Source organism: Paroedura picta, chromosome 6, assembly GCF_049243985.1.
Source record: "Paroedura picta isolate Pp20150507F chromosome 6, Ppicta_v3.0, whole genome shotgun sequence".
Classification (NCBI taxonomy): Eukaryota; Metazoa; Chordata; class Lepidosauria; order Squamata; family Gekkonidae; genus Paroedura; species Paroedura picta.
Window position 1 is genome coordinate 70,145,118 of NC_135374.1, and position 17,318 is coordinate 70,162,435.

At 42.7% G+C, this 17,318-nt stretch overlaps 2 protein-coding genes across 4 annotated transcripts in view; one reads left to right on the forward strand and one right to left on the reverse strand.

Moving 5' to 3' along the window:
• The window catches only part of TASL (TLR adaptor interacting with endolysosomal SLC15A4), an 80,850-nt gene that overhangs the window by 13,731 nt on the left and 49,801 nt on the right, over positions 1-17,318 (forward strand). The gene's annotated exons all lie outside the window — the stretch shown is intronic.
• Positions 6,610-17,318, reverse strand: part of GK (glycerol kinase) — a 40,275-nt gene continuing 29,566 nt past the window's right edge. For all 3 annotated transcript variants that reach the window (XM_077342979.1, XM_077342982.1, XM_077342980.1), the window contains one exon: positions 6,610-9,368. In XM_077342979.1, coding sequence (XP_077199094.1) covers positions 9,355-9,368 — 14 coding nt within the window. In that variant the 3' untranslated portion in view covers positions 6,610-9,354. The remainder of the gene's footprint in view (positions 9,369-17,318) is intronic.

Below are 17,318 nucleotides of genomic sequence, written 5' to 3' on the forward strand. Positions count from 1 at the left end.
TGCAAACAAATAGAAGAAAACAATAGAATGGGGAGGACCAGAGATCTTTTCAAGAAAATTGGAGATATGAAGAGAACGTTTCATGCAAAGATGGGTATGATAAGGGACCAAAATGGTAGGGACCTCACAGAAGCAGAAGAGATTAAACAAAGGTGGCAAAATTATACAGAACAACTATACAAGAGCGAGCTTAACATCCCTGATGACCACAATGGGGTAGTTACTGACCTGGAGCCAGACATCCTGGAATGTGAAGTCAAATGGGCCTTAGGAAGTCTGAGCAACAATAAAGCTAGTGGTGGTGACAGCATTCCAGTTGAACTATTCAAAATCTTAAAGGACGATGCAGTAAAAGTGCTACACTCAATATGCCAGCAAATTTGGAAAACTCAACAATGGCCACAGGATTGGAAAAGGTCAGTTTACATTCCAATCCCAAAGAAGGGCAATGCCAAAGAATGTTCAAACTACCGCACCATTGCACTCATTTCTCATGCTAGCAAAGTTATGCTCAAAATCCTACAAGCTAGGCTCCAGCAATATGTGGACCGAGAACTTCCAGAAGTACAGGCAGGATTTCGAAGAGGCAGAGGAACTAGAGATCAAATTGCCAACATACGCTGGATCATGGAGAAAGCTAGGGCGTACCAGAAGAACGTATACTTCTGTTTCATTGACTATGCTAAAGCCTTTGATTGTGTGGAGCACAACAAATTGTGGCAAGTTCTTAAAGAGATGGGAATACCAGAGCATCTTATTTGTCTCTTGAGAAATTTATATGCAGGTCAAGAAGCAACAGTGAGAACTGAACATGGAATCACTGACTGGTTCAAAATTGAGAAAGGAGTTCGGCAAGGCTGTATACTGTCGCCTTGCCTATTTAATTTGTATGCAGAGCACATCATGAGAAATGCAGGATTAGAGGAGTCACAAATTGGGATCAAGATTGCAGGGAGAAATATCAACAACCTCAGATATGCAGATGATACCACTCTAATGGCAGAAAGTGAAGAGGAACTAAAGAGCCTGTTGTTGCGGGTGAAGGAGGAGAGTGCAAAAGTTGGCTTGAAACTCAACATCAAGAAAACAAAGATCATGGCATCCGGCCCTCTCAATTCCTGGCAAATAGATGGGGAAGAAATGGAGATAGTGACAGATTTTATTTTCCTGGGCTCCAAGATCACTGCAGATGGGGACTGCAGCAAAGAAATTAAAAGACGCTTGCTCCTGGGGAGGAAAGCTATGGCAAATCTAGACAGCATCCTAAAAAGCAGAGACATCACCCTGCCAACAAAAGTGCGTTTAGTCAAGGCTATGGTATTCCCAGTTGCAATGTATGGCTGCGAAAGTTGGACCATAAGGAAGGCTGAGCGTCAAAGAATTGAGGCTTTTGAACTCTGGTGCTGGAGAAGACTCTTGCGAGTCCCTTGGACTGCAAGGCGAACAAACCGGTCAGTCCTAGAGGAGATCAACCCTGACTGCTCTTTAGAAGGCCAGATCCTGAAGATGAAACTCAAATACTTTGGCCACCTCATGAGAAGGAAGGACTCCCTGGAGAAGAGCCTAATGCTGGGAGTGATTGAGGGTAAAAGAAGAAGGGGACGACAGAGAATGAGGTGGCTGGATGGAGTCACTGAAGCAGTAGGTGCAAACTTAAATGGACTCCGGGGAATGGTAGAGGACAGGAAGGCCTGGAGGATCATTGTCCATGGGGTCGCGATGGGTCGGACACGACTTTGCACATAACAACAACAACAACAACATGCTGAAATCATCTCATTTTTGTTGCTAATAAATCTAGAAAAGAGAGTAGAAAATCTCATTTACTTTTAATAAGCTTTGGCTTTGTCACTGAGGCAGTATGTTGTACTTGAATAGTTCCGTTGGTGCTAGTGGATTGCCACCCTTGACTAATCAGGGCTGAGAATAGTAACAAGCTCATGAAAGTTCTCTCTCATCAATAGCTTGTTATAGTGTTTGGTACTGGCTTGAGGCTGCTTTACTTAAGCCATCTCAGTTAATGACCTAATGTACTAGTACTGTGTGAGGGGAACTGAAATAAGCTTAAATGTAGTCAGATAGCTGTTCTGAAGTTGTAAAGTGCTTCATAAACCATAGGCAAGCAGCTATGTTCACAGTAGCTTAGTATCCAAGGTCCGATAGAAATGGCAGCAGATGGGAAGCAGTCAGTGGCATGTGCCAGGATGCAGCTGGCAGCCTGGCCAAGTGAGAGCCAGTTTCCCAGCTGCATGCCAGGGGAAAGGGGCAGGTGTAGCATGATACATAGTCTAGGAAAAGCTGGGCAGAGGTAGTGGAACATCTGCCAGTGGTCATCGTTTCCATGATAGCTCAGATGTTGAGCCCACCCACAAAGGGACTGGAATAAGGTGACATGACACATCCAAGTTAAAAGCTTCCTATAATAGAAATATCACCCCTGCCAGCAAAGAAAAAGAGCAGAAATTAAATCTCAGCTGTGTCAGTTTTCTGCACTGAATTTTTTTTAAAGGCAAAAGGAACATCCCAAACTGGAATCCACCACAAACTATAGTAAGACATTTTGTCTCAGCATTCAACTATCTCATTCTGTTCTGGGGTTTCCTTGAGGTGGTGAAATCCTTCCCATGCTGCACCTACATGCATTTTCAGTTCAATAAAGATGTGGCCAATTTCTCACCAGAAAAAGTATCCATTGTGTCTGGATATCCTTTATTCCATCATGGAACACGCCCCCTTGCAACGTAAACTGGGACTATGTTGGGTATGGGTGTTTTATGCTGAGTGTTCAGGTGTATTTTATGGAAAATTTTTTTGTAAAGTGCCTTAAGGCCACCAATGAGCATAATGGTGAGGGAGAAGCTTTAAATAATACCCTGCAGCTCATTAATGGAGATCTTATTTTTATGCACAAAAAGCTGCTTCACAACAAGGCTGAATTTTGGAAAGGACACCCGGTTCGCAAGGTTATTAATTAAGCTTGAAAACAATGCAGCTGATCAAACAGGGAATGAGCATTGACCTACACAGTATTTCCTTAAGAACTGCTCGTGACAAAAATGCTTATGTCCTAGACTTGCTACCCTATTCCTCAGGAATATTTCCCACCATATGCAGTTTTATTAAATCCTTTTTATTACGGACCAAGTAGGGGAAATGATACCCCGCAGCAGTCACAAATCAAAACAGGGAAGAATTCAGTCTTATCAGCAAATACACCTGTTCGCTGCATGCTTACAGTACCAAGTCCAATGAATAAGTTATGTATGCTGAGACTGTACATACCTGTCCTCACTTTAACTTCCCCCCCCAACTGCACTAGTTTGCAATGCTGCTGTACTACTGAAAACAAGAGAAATAAATAGTCTGTGTGATTTTCAGTTCCAGAAGTGAATGTGCAACCTTTCCTTCTCCTTACAAATTTGGAAACCTTCTGCAATATGCAATTGTGGATTAGGAGCAAAACAGAAGTGGAAAATGCCCCAAACCATTCACTGAAGCACTTGTCCATGCCAAAGGAATGCACAAAATGACAGCAGAATGTGTGTTTAAAATATTTTTGGTGCCAAGTTCAGCTTTTTCAAGACTTTTACAGCTTTGTTGTTATGTGCGAAGTCGTGTCCGACCCATCGCGACCCCATGGACAATGATCCTCCAGGCCTTCCTGTCCTCTACCATTCCCTGGAGTCCTTTTAAGTTTGCACCTACTGCTTCAGTGACTCCATCCATCCACCTCATTCTCTGTCGTCCCCTTCTTCTTTTGCCCTCGATCACTCCTAGCATTAGGCTCTTCTCCAGGGAGTCCTTCCTTCTCATGAGGTGGCCAAAGTATTTGAGTTTCATCTTCAGGATCTGGCCTTCTAAAGAGCAGTCAGGGCTGATCTCCTCTAGGACTGACCGGTTTGTTCGCCTTGCAGTCCAAGGGACTCGCAAGAGTCTTCTCCAGCACCAGAGTTCAAAAGCCTCAATTCTTTGACGCTTGGCCTTCCTTATGGTCCAACTTTCGCAGCCATACATTGCAACTGGGAATACCATAGCCTTGACTAAACGCACTTTTGTTGGTAGGGTGATGTCTCTGCTTTTTAGGATGCTGTCTAGATTTGCCATAGCTTTCCTCCCTAGGAGCAAGCGCCTTTTAATTTCTTTGCTGCAGTCCCCATCTGCAGTGATCTTGGAGCCGAGGAAAATAAAATCTGTCACTATCTCCATTTCTTCCCCATCTATTTGCCAGGAATTGAAAGGGCCGGCTGCCATGATCTTTGTTTTCTTGATGTTGAGTTTCAAGCCAACTTTTGCACTCTCCTCCTTTTACAGCTACTTAGATACAAAATAATTAAAAGATTTCTATTTTAACAAAAGGCGTTATTCATGGGCCTGACCTGAATAGCCCATGCTAGTCCAATCCTAGCTGATCTTGAAGACTAAGTAGGGTCAGCCCTAGCAAGTATTTGGATGGGAATCCTCAAAGGAATACCAATTGGCTCATGGATGCAGGCAATGGTGAGCCACCTCTGAACAGTTCTTGACTTGAAATCCCAAGGGATTGCCATAAGTATCCAATCTTCAAAAAGGGAGGAAGGATGACCCGGGAAACTACAGACCAGTGAGTCTGACCTCTGTTGTGGGTAAGATAATGGAGCAGATATTAAAGGGAGCGATCTGCAAACATCTGGAGAACAATTTGGTGATCCAAGGAAGTCAGCATGGATTTGTCTCCAACAGGTCCTGTCAGACCAACCTGGTTTCCTTTTTTGACCAAGTGACAGGTTTGCTGGATCATGGAAATTCGGTTGATATCGTTTACTTGGATTTTAGTAAAGTTTTTGATAAGGATCCCCATGATGTTCTGATGGATCAGTTGAAGGACTGCAATCTGGATCTTCAGATAGTTAGGTGGATAGGGAATTGGTTAGAGAACCGTACTCAAAAAGTTGTTGTCAATGGTGTTTCATCAGACTGGAGGGAGGTGAGTAGTGGGGTACCTCAGGGCTCAGTGCTTGGTCCGGTACATTTTAACATATTTATTAATGATCTAGATGAGGGGGTGGAAGGACTACTCATCAAGTTTGCAGGTGACACCAAATTGGGAGGACGGGCAAATACTCCAGAAGATAGAGACAGAGTTCAATGAGATCTGAACACAATGGAAAAATGGGCAAATGAGAACAAGATGCAATTCAATAAAGATAAGTATAAAGTTCTGCATCTGGGACAGAAAAATGAAAAGCATACCTACTGGATGGGGGATACACTTCTAGGTAACACTGTGTGTGAACGAGACCTTGGGGTACTTGTGGATTGTAAACTAAACATGAGCAGGCAGTGTTATGCAGCGGTAAAAAAGGCAAATGCCATTTTGGTTGTATCAACAGGGGCATCACATTAAAAATCACAAGATGTCATAGTCCCATTGTATACGGCACTGGTCAGACCACACCTGGAGTACTGTGTGCAGTTCTGGAGGCCTCACTTCAAGGACGTAAATAAAATTGAAAGGGTACAGAGGAGAGCGACGAGGATGATCTGGGGCCAAGGGACTAAGCCCTATGAAGATAGGTTGAGGGACTTGGGAATGTTCAGCCTGGAGAAAAGGAGGTTGAGAGGGGACATGATAGCCCTCTTTAAGTATTTGAAAGGTTGTCATTTGGAGGAAGGCAGGATGCTGTTCCCATTGGCTACAGAGGAAAGGACACGCAGTAATGGGTTTAAACTACAAGTACAACGATATAGGCTAGATAGGAAAAACATTTTCAGTCAGAGTAGTTCAGCAGTGGAATAGGCTGACTAAGGAGGTGGTGAGCTCCCCCTCACTGGCAGTCTTCAAGCAAAGGTTGGATACACACTTTTCTTGGATGCTTTAGGATGCTTAGGGCTGATCCTGTGTTGAGCAGGGGGTTGGACTAGATGGCCTGTATGGTCCCTTCCAACTCTATGATTCTAAGTAACCTATGACTTTTAAATAAATCTTTAATTTTATAACCCATCCTTCCTGGATGCTCAGGGCAGGTAACAACATGAGGTAATGATCAATAAAAATATAAAATCATATATATTCAATAATATATTTCAGATTTCAGTAGCTCCCAACTATTTTAGTTTGAGTGGGGGGCTCAAATCCTTGGAGGGCAGAACTTCCCTCAGTTTTCAGCAGCGAGGCCAGCACTTCTTGATGGTCTCTCTGAGCCTTGACCATAAGCCTCGCTGAACAGTTCTGTCTTGCAAGTCATGTGGAACTGGTTCTCAGGGCCTGCATCTCTCTTGGCAGCGCATCCCATCAAGTTGGGGCCAAGGCTGAAAAGATTCTGGCCAAGGCCAGTCTCACTCCTTTGCACAGGGGATCCCAAGCAGGTTTTCATCAACCAAAACAGCTGGTAGGCTCCAAATCCATATGTAGTGTGTATCACAGATAAAAAAGCAACGTAATAAAGATGAAATATCCTTGATTTACAGCTTTTATAAAATTTCTTATAATAGCCCTTTATTTATGGAATTAATTCATTTTTATGTATTTATTTGTGGAATTAAGACAGACAAATACAATCTCACTGTAGAATTTTGTAAATAACTTTTGTTTCAGTGAGTAGTGGATCAATAAGACTTTTTCACACAAAGTAGACTGCACTCTGAATTTTATTAACATTTTCCATGTGCAAATGTAATTGTCAACAGAATTTAGGATATTGTCACATTTATTCCTAGTACCGTAATACCAATCAGTGTTACTATTACATACTTTATATGCATCCATTTAAAATTTTTAAAGCTTTAAATTTTATAGAAAAAATTACAATTTTTTACTCACAAAAAGTGAAAGTTTTCCACTGTCATTAGTGCAACATATTTGTAGAAATAACAGTGGGATTAAGTACATTTTTGAAAATTGCAACAGTAACTGTTTTCACAATAATAATTTAATGTCATATTCCCAAACCATAGCTGAAACCGTTTGTCACAGCATGTCATGTGAAGCAGCAACAGAACACACACAAAGGCAATCAAGAAAATAGGCTTTTCCTATATCCATTTAAGATTTCCAGTTTTGGAATTTGTTTGGGAAAAGGGGTACATGTTTTGGCACTTAAATCACATCCTTGGAGCCCAATATTCCGGCACATCTGTCATCCCATGACTGTGCCCACTACACAGACACCCAAGCACAAATTGAGAGCAACGTATCTGCCCCAAGAAAAGGTCAGTCTCTCCAATTTCCTCTAAATGCAAAGTGCATGGGGAAAATGGCTACACTTCAGTAGACATAGGCTATGAGTGCCAGGATAAACTCTGGCAAGCCATCTTGTTCATAGGCCTAATGGTCACCATTCTCTAAGGCAGTGGTCCCCAACCTTTCTGAGGCTGGGGACCGGCAGGGCATCGGGCCGCGCCCGCACGGGCCGCGCATGGCGCATTCGCGCATGCACGGCCTGTGTGGGCGCGGCCCGATGCGCGGGCGTGGCCCGGCCCTGATTCCCTCTCCCTGCCCTCCCGCAGTAAGAAGCTTCCCGGGCCGCAAGCTTGCGGCCTGGGAAGTTTTTTACTGCGGGGGGGGGGGGCGGGGAGAGAGAGTCGCGGCCCAGCGCCATGGCCTTCGCAGCCCGGCACCGGGCCGCGGCCCGCAGGTTGGGGACCACTGCTCTAAGGGAGTGATCTGAGCTTCACAAGTGTTCTATTCAGTCATTTAAATGTAAGTCAAGAATCAAATCAAATAACCAAATTACCTTTGTCATTAACACTTATTGATATGCCAACCTTATTATTCACCCAGATGACATTTAAATGATAATGCTGAGGAAACAGGATATTCTACATTTTACACCAGCATATATGCAGTAGTTTCAATCATCACACATTTAACATTTTCATTGCACTTAATGAAAGGCTTTTATATTAAATATCATGTACAGATCTGATAAACTGCATTTTTGATGCTTATTGTTTTCTCCTATGTTCCCCAGTTTTCTCTTATGCTTCTACACAAACATTTTGTGAAAGCAGAAGCCATTTCACACAACAGATGCGTAAACATATTGAGTGCATAATCCCTTTAGCTCCTAGTGCTATGCATTTCATGCTAGGATGACACCAAGTTCACTAGTTTATCTACCAAAATAAGCTTTTTAATAAGATTTTGTAGGAGAAAGTGAGCAATACATTCAGCTCTCTCATTTATTATCCAGGGAATCAATTTCTGAAAGCAAATGAAGGGTATGTTCTAGCAATCTGAGGAGTCTCCACATTCCAAAGAACTCCATGAGTGCACCTAGATTCCCTTATGTTCAAGAGACACATTTTAATGTCAAAGAGAAAAGAGGTCTCCTAACTACAGATAATTAGTATGACCAAATGTACGTAATGGGGGGGACGACAATATGGAAGAAGTGTACATAGAACACATTTTTGGAGTATCATAGAGAAGTAACCGCTTTAAGTCCTGTCGGATTCAAGAAATTGAAGATGTTCCCTTTTATCTGCTTATTTGTCATACCAATTCCCTTTCAGTATCTTTCTCTCTTCCTTCACTGTCTTTCCCAAGTTTAGCAAAAGAGACAAAGGACAAAATGAGGATGGTGGTACTGATGAAGGCAAAGAAGGGGAACAGGGATGAGGTTATAGTTGATGTTTTTAAGAAAAACATTTCAATGCCCTCTCCTACCACAGCTATAATACAAAATAAATTATGCTTAATTTTGAACTTTCCTGCATAGAAAGTAAGTATTATGGGTGTATAGAATCTGACCCTCGTACCATAGCATCTTAGCATGTTGAGTTCAGAAGCAGCTTTTGGTTCACATTTTAACATCAAATGAAGAGATCAGAAAACCCAAGAATAGAAGAAGTTATCTCCAAAGCATCTTAAATCTATGCCTACACAATCTGTTTTCTTCATTTCCAGAAACAGCATCACACTTATATTAGATCAAGTCAATAGGTTCTTAGAGGTCTGGCCTACCCTTGTGAGAAAATAATTATTTTTCTGGGTGGTAGAAAAATCCTTAACATTTTAGGTTGAAACATGGCATTTACAGGATTTAGTGCCCTCAGTACCAATGAATATATTAATCACCATTTATATAAATCAGAGAAAAAATATAATTGGATTAAAAAACAAATTATGGCATTTTTTTCCAGTTTGAGATTTATGAACTAGTGGTCCCAGATGAACTGACAAGTTTTCTACCCCTCATCCCTTATGAATGTGGCAGTAATGCTTTAAGTGTTCTGTATTCCGCACTGAAGTCCATCTCTAAATTCTCATAAGTGTTATTTTGACAAAAAACAAGTCAAAACAATGCCACCACACTGGAAGAGCACTGGATTCTCTTCAGATATTGCAGTCTCCTGGAAATTCATGAAGCAGCCTCACTTGGCTTTACCTTGGAAAGAAAACATAGCATCAGTAATAAAATCTGTCATTTAAAAGGACATTTTAATATATCTCTTATGCTACTTTTCTAAAAAAAAAAGATTTAGATAGAGGTTCATAACATCTGGTAATTTCTTAAGTTTCTTACTTTGAACATGGGCTACTGTATCTTGAGAAAAATAAACATAAGTCTTGTATTGTCTGAAAGGCTAACTGCATTTTATTCTAGCATAAGCTTTTGTCAATTAGAGCCCATTTATTATGTGAAACCTCATTCATTTTGTATAGGAGGTTTGATAAACATAAGAAAACTCAGTACAGTTTTAAACTAGCTTAACATTAGTAGAGAATAGTCTGTATTTCTTTTTGATTATATATGAATTTTACATAACTATTTATTTATTTATATTTGCATTTATATACCACCACTCTCGGATCCAGCTGGCTCGTGGTGGTTTACAGAAAAATCTTTAAAACCCTATACAATACATACAATAAAATACACAATACAATACAAATTGGCAGTAAAAACCAATCTATGAACCTCCCCCTCTCCCGCCCATCCATGCCCTACAATAACCACCACCACTACCCCAGGTGGGGCCTTATGGTGTCCAGCCTATGGGGCCCATACAGGGAGGGACGCGAACTTCCTAGACTGCCTCAACCAAATGCCTGGCAGAAGAGCTAGCTCAGTCAGTGCCCTTAGCTCTTCGGGGACCTCATTCCACCAGGTCAGGGCCATGTATGGTTTCATGTAGGGTTCATAAGTTCAATGTAAACTGCCCTGAGCCTCCGGGGAGGGCAGTATATAAATAAACTAGAAAGAGAGCCCGCTGTAACTAAGATGGTGGGCGCTAGCGGGGCACGGCAGTGTCGGGGCACAGCGGGGCTGGCTTGGAGGTCGGGCGGGGAGCGGTGGCTGAAGTGGCGGGCAGCGGGTCACGCCGTATCTGAGGGCCTGTATGGGACTGTTGGCGGCGGAGGTAGGCGCAGGTATGGCGGGGCGGCCGGGCGAGGTGCGGGTGGCGTGTGGGCGGGTTGGGGGTCGTTGCTGGCGGAGGCCAGTTGGGGGCGGCAGTATTACCGTGGGGCGGCGGCCAGGAGTGCGTTGGCAGGCGCGTGTAGGCGCGGTACGGCCGGGCTCCTGGAGGTGCCTTGAAGCGCGGGGAGGCGGCAGGTGGCTGCAGGGCGATGGGTGGTTGGCCGGCGGCATGGTGACAGCGGCGGGGAGGTGGCTGTTCGGCGGCGTACGCAGGAATGGCGGCGGCGAGCCTCGGGCGAGCGGAGTCGAAGGGGGGGCGGATTGGGAGGTACTTTGTGCCTCCCGATTCATCAGTCCAGCAGCAAGGGACCAATCGGCAGGAGATAGGGCCCTTCGATTGTCAGTCATGAGGAAGGGGCCTATCAGCACCCTTCCTCATCACGGACAGGCCCCTCCTTAGGTGCCCTTACCCGATTATTTAGTCCGCTCCACAGGAGCGGTTAAAGATAAATAAATAAGACCGAAAAGGTCCTGTTTGAGTCCAGGATATCTCCCAGGGGCAACCAATAGATTCAGACCTGCAGAATGGATAGCCCTGTGGAGGGCACAAGGAGACAAGTGGTTCCTCAGATATGTGGAGCCGAGGCTGCAGATGGCCTTATTTTATTTTATTTATTTATTTGATTTCTATACCGTCACTTGCCGTAGCCTTGCGGCGGTTTACACATAAAATTCTAAAACGATAAAACACCAATAAAATCCCCATTAACAATCACAATGGTGAGATTGTTAAGGGTAAGAACCAAAACCTTAAACCTGATCCAGAAGCTAACTGGCAATCAATGCAGCTGCCTCAGCACAGGCTGGATATAGGTCCTCCAGAATGACCTCGTAAGGACTCTAGCAGCCGCATTTTGAACCTACTGCAATTTCCAGGTCAGAGGGCTATTTACTGTGCTTTTTGATCCTTTGCCCCTAGAATTTGTATTATAGAACTTCATATATCCTATATATAATAAATTCAAAATAAGTAATCACTCATAGAATTTGAGGAAGTGGGCTCTAGTCCATAGAAGCTTATTCTGGAAGATAGGGTTGCCAGACCCAGGTTGGGAAACTCTTGGAGATTTGGGAGTGGTGGCTGGGGAGGACAGGGACCTTAGTGGGATACAATGTCACAGAATTCACCCACCAAAGCATTCATTTTCTGCAGAGGAACTGTAATTCTAGTGGATCCCTAGGTTCCACATGGAGGCTGGCATCCCCCCCAAAAGAAGAAAACGTTGTTACTCTTTAAGTTGCTACAAGACTCCTGTTACCTCTTGAGAATTCTATCCCAGGAAAATTATAACATATGAACAGCGGCTTGGAGAAGTAGTGTAACAGAAATTGTATTACTGAGTATGAACTACTGTCTAGAGCTCCTGTAAATTGATAGCTAGCTCCTTTCCATGCAAAGATAAAAACAGCTCTCTTTTTCTTTAAAATTTGTTTTGAAAGCTACTACTGTAGAGAGGAAGGTAGTGATGTAAATGAAAACTGATGAAGATTATGGCTCTCCCAGTACCTTTTAAAGATGAACAACAGCTCCACAGGGCCACAGCTCAAGCTGAAGACATGCAAGGAGGGGAAAGAAGGTTAATCCTTCTCCTACTGCATGTTCTACTCATCGGTCTTTCTCTGTCCTGCTTTCCATGTTGACACAGCTTTTAGAGAAACTGACTAGTACTCATATTCTGCTCTTTTTCTATAAAAGCTATGTCACGGATACAGCCAGAACTACAGACCAATTGCTGGACTTGGCCAAAAAAGATCACAGCAAAAGAACCGGAGCTAGTCTGGCCCCTGAGTGAAGCATGCCAAAAAAGGAATCTAGAATTCCAGAACAGAATAGCCCTGGCAAGGGATAGGATGACAAAGCAATAACATAATTATATGGCCTTGTGTTGATTAGAAGCTGTCTGATCCATTACTAAAATTTATAATTTATCCAGGACAGGCACAGAGACTGCTTAAGAATGGCAGAAGTAGCGAAACTGTTCAAAGATGGGTGCACTGGTTGATGGTACAACGTATCAGAAACTTGGAATAACTTTTTTAAAACAGACTTTAAGATAAAAAGTACCAAGAATAAACTATAATTTTTATGCATTTTAAGAAGACATTTCAAGTATATGCCATTCTACATATTAAGTAAACTGCCCAGAGCCATATGGAAGGGCGGTATAAAATCTAAATAAATAAATAAATAAATACACATAAATATATGTAACCTTCTATCGAGTCTGAATCTGTAAGATAATGAGTTAGCTACGAATGCATGCCGTTATGAAGTGAGGCAGTTAGCTACTGTTAATAGATGATGTTAAAAATATGGGAAATTGAATTGACCAAGAGCTTCTTTTAAGAAGTTACAAGACTCAAGAAGACTCCTTGAGACAGAAGATGGTATTACTGAGCCAACATTAACAGAATTAAATTTGTTTTCCTGCCTGGGCTTATTTCAATTAAGAGAACTTGCTGAGATGGCAAAACTGACTATCTTACTGAAAGAAAACTCAGCAGCTCTTTTTATACAAGATTGGAAGCCCCTATTGGGATTTTTGCAACAGACAAAAATGACTTACTAACTGCAGACTTTTAAAACAAAATTCAATAAGATTAATAAGAGAATATAAATGTATATTAAGAGAATATAAATGTATTAAATGATTGTATTACTAGAAGATAAAGAAGAAAACAGAAAATGATGGTATTAAGCTCTTGCAGAAAGCTGTACGGTTTACAATATTTTGTTTTAGGTTTTTGTTTGTTTGTTTATTTGAAGTCTTTGATTCATTCTGATATCTTTTATTAATGAAAATCTTTAATAATTTTTTTTAAAAGTATTTCTGCCTGGGCATGAATATGCACGTGGGCCTGTCAGGCCATTGTTGAATATGCCATGTTGGGTCTGAGGAGATAATGCAGAGTACAGATATATGAATAAACAAACTGGAACTGCTTGCACTGTGCTCACTGAAAGTTCAGATTTTTCTGCTTAGAGGCTACGTACAGAATAGGTATCGCATGCTCCAAATCTAAAATACAGAAGGTCCAGTTTTTCATGGTGGACAGCCGGGTGGAACTGCACATTTTGCACGATCAAAATTCAGACAACATCCTGTTGATTTACAATAGACTGATTTTATAATTAAAAAGTCATTAGCAGACCATTTAATTTTTCCATTATTTCACTGTGAACTCCCTTCCTAACATCACCCCTAAGTCCACAAATACTGAGATGCGTGTTTGACTTCATTTCAGCTGGATGCAAGATACATCCACTGATTTTCTTTCCAGTATATGAATCAGGAATTGCTGAAAACTTCAATACTAGTTTGACATGCAGACTCAGCAGTCAAGGCTTTTAGAATTACTCAGTGTCAGTAGGCATGCAAAATTAACATTCCCAATAGCTCATGACTCAGATACAGTTAATCCTTAGGGCCTTTCTGCACAAGGACCAATGTTGCCAATTGGTTTCACAAAGCGGAAACGCTATTTTAAATAGTGGAATCTCAGTGTTCCACATACCTGCCTTTGTAGTGGAATCCAGTAGCGTTTCATTTGTTCCCCACAGGTGTCCGGTCTCGCAAAAATTGCTAGAAAGGAAGCAATTTTTTCTGTGCTTGTTCCCGCCCCTGGCCGTCAACCAAACGAACAGCCAATAGGTAAAGGTATCACCTGTGCAAGCACCGAGTCATGTCTGACCCTTGGGGTGACGCGCTCTAGCATTTTCATGGCAGACTCAATACGGGGTGGTTTGCCAGTGCCTTCCCCAGTCATTACCGTTTACCCCCCAGCAAGCTGGGTACTCATTTTACCGACCTCGGAAGGATGGAAGGCTGAGTCAACCTTGAGCCGGCTGCTGGGATTGAACTCCCAGCCTCATGGACAGACAGCTTCAGCTAGCATTTCTGCTGCCTTACCACTCTGCGCTACAAGAGTTACTCCACTACTCCATTTAAATTGTTTTCACGCCAAAGAGCTTCTTATCATCCTACTAGCAAAAGTGCCTTCTTCAGAAGCTGGTGCTATTCCAATGGTTACAGAATCATCTAACTGTTAGGGATCCCTTCTTTTTGATAAACAGGTTTTTATATAATCTCTCCATATCTGTTGTTCAATTGAACCAAAAGATAAACCAGGCAAGCATATACATGGTAGATTCTTTTTAATAGAAAGAGCATGCTGTTTCTTTAAATTGGGAGAGAAAACAAGACACAAGTAAAATAGAAAACCCCACATTCTGTGGGAGCACACAGTCTGTCCTCCCCTACCAGTCATTCCTGTACCTGGTGTGCCACATCACTGCAAGGTTTTCAGATTTTTTAAGTACAGAGAACTTTTATAATCCTACATTACAAAACAACTGGCTCCTCTTTTTCCAGGGCCTAAGGAGGAGCCATATAAAGGAGCCTCAGCAAGAATGGACTACTAGGCTCTCTAAAGCATTTGAAGTGACTGAGACTATGTTCAGGATGGCAGTAACCTATTAAATAGAGACGAGCTAACCAAGCCCTGAGAAAAGCTATCTCACAGCCCATTCTCCACTTAGGTAGAATACAGAATTGCAGCCAATACTTTTCAAATGCAAGCTCATAAATAATCCTTGGTCAGGGAATCTTTTCTAGGTGGTCAGCCAGGGTACCTTTAAAAACTGGGGTGACAATTTGCTAATGTAAGAGACAGCAATATTTTTGACATAACACCATTAGATTTGCTTACAAGGCTAGAATTATGACTTGGATTCACCAGCAATTTCTGTGGATGGGAGGGATTTTTGACCACTGTGTTATTTCTTCACCTTCACCTGCAGCCCAAAATGCCCCCTGAAATGCTGCTTCCAAGGAGATCACCTGGGATGGAAAGCAGTAAAAATCGCTCCCTCCTACATCTGTGGAAATCTACTGAAGTATACAAATTTATGGTTCTATGTGGTGTTTTTGTTGTTGTTGTAAGACAAGTTCCATTTCTTCTGAAAGCACTTCCAAGTTTTCAACACAGTTTGAATGAAAGCAGCCAGAAATTTAAATGAGTAAAATACAAATGATAGTGTCTGGGATCAAGAGCCATGGACACCTGCCCACCAAAGAGTCTGCCCCCCATAGCTCCAACACCCAAAGTCAGACAGGAAGGAGACAACTTATTTGGGGACAGAAAAAGCCGTTAGGAGCCAGGATGGGGAACGCAGCTTGAACCTCAATATCGAGAGAAGACTCAGGGCAGCAAGATCCTCCTACAGTTCCTAAGGATGGGCAAGCCATAGCAATGGCGGCAGGAAGGACACAAACCCATGGGGAGATCACCAGGAATCAACTCAGTGGTAGAACATCTGGAAGCTCCACTTAAACAAAATGAGGTTAGACAGAAGAGGAGGAACTTGTCAAGAGCTGCCCATGCAGGCTTCAAGGGAGAAGGTCCTACCTACAACAAAGATATGACTCTCTCTCCTTCTGAAACAATCAGCCCCAGGAAGGAGGAGCCAGATCAATTAGTGAAGTCTAGAAAAGTGAGCAAACACCTTGAATTACAGTCTCTCCCCTGATCCATGCACAACTTCACAGGCGGGAGGGCTGAGCCCACTGAAATGAATAGGCGGCCAGTAGGCATAAAACGGATGGGGAACTAGGCAATTGTCAGAATGGGTGAAAAGGACCCAATGGGAGATCAGGGGTGTGTTAAAGGCCAGGAAAGGGAAGGCGATAAAAGGAAGATCCATCCAACAGGCCAGGAAGGAAGAGGCCCTATCAAACCTTGGTGAAGAGAAAGTTTGGCAAGCAGAGAGAGAGAGAGAGAAGAAATGGGCAGTTCAACTGCCTCCCCTTTCATTCTGAGGCCTGGGAGCCCTCCTTACGATACAAGCCGTGACGGTGGAAGGCAGCATCATACCCAGTCTGAACATGGAATGTGACAGATAGCATTTTATGATTTTACAATTAAAATTAGCATTTGAGTAATACATGGGACTTTTCAGTTTGGAGAAAAGACAACTGTAGGGGGGGGGCAGGAGAGGGTCTTTAAAAATATACATGGGGTGGAAAGAATTGAAAAAGAGAACTTTTTCTCCCTCTCTCAAAATACTAGAACTCAAGCTCATCAGTAGGTTCAGGATGGTTCCAATGAAGCTTATGGACAGTAAGTTCAGGCTAGACAACAGAAAATGCTACTTTACACAGAGAGTGATTAGAACATGGAATTTGTAGGATGTAGTGGGACAGCTGGAGGATGTAGTGGGACATAGGGATAAATAGCTTTAAAAAGGGGATTAGACAGATTCATAGAGAAGCAATCTATCAATGGCTACTAGCCATGGTAACAGAGGGGAGCCTCCACATTCAGAGGCATTAAACCTCTGAATCTTGGAGCCAGGAGACAACATCAGGGGAAGGCCATGCCCTCTATGCCCTAGTTGGTGCTGCAGAAGAACAGGTTGGGTGCTGAACTAGATGGATCATTGGTCTGAACCAGAAAGGCTCTTATAGAATCATAGAATCATAGAGTTGGAAGGGACCTCATGGGTCATCTAGTCCAACCCCATGCACTATGCAGGACACTCACATCCCAATCGCTCATGTACTGTAACCTGCCACCCCTTTGCCTTCACAGAATCAGCCTCTCCGTCAGATGGCTATCTAGCCTCTGTTTAAAAATTTCCAAAGATGGAGAACCTACCACCTCCCAAGGAAGCCTGTTCCACTGAGAAACCGCTCTGTCAGGAATTTCTTCCGGATGTTTAGATGGAATTTCTTTTGAATTAATTTCATCCCATTCATTCTGGTCTGTCCCTCTGGGACAAGAAAGAACAATTCTGCTCCATCCTCCATATGGCACCCTTTTAAATACTTGAAGATGGTTATCAGATCCCCTCTCAGTCATCTCCTCTCTAGGCTAAACAGACCAAGCTCCCCCAACCTTTCTTCATATGTCTTG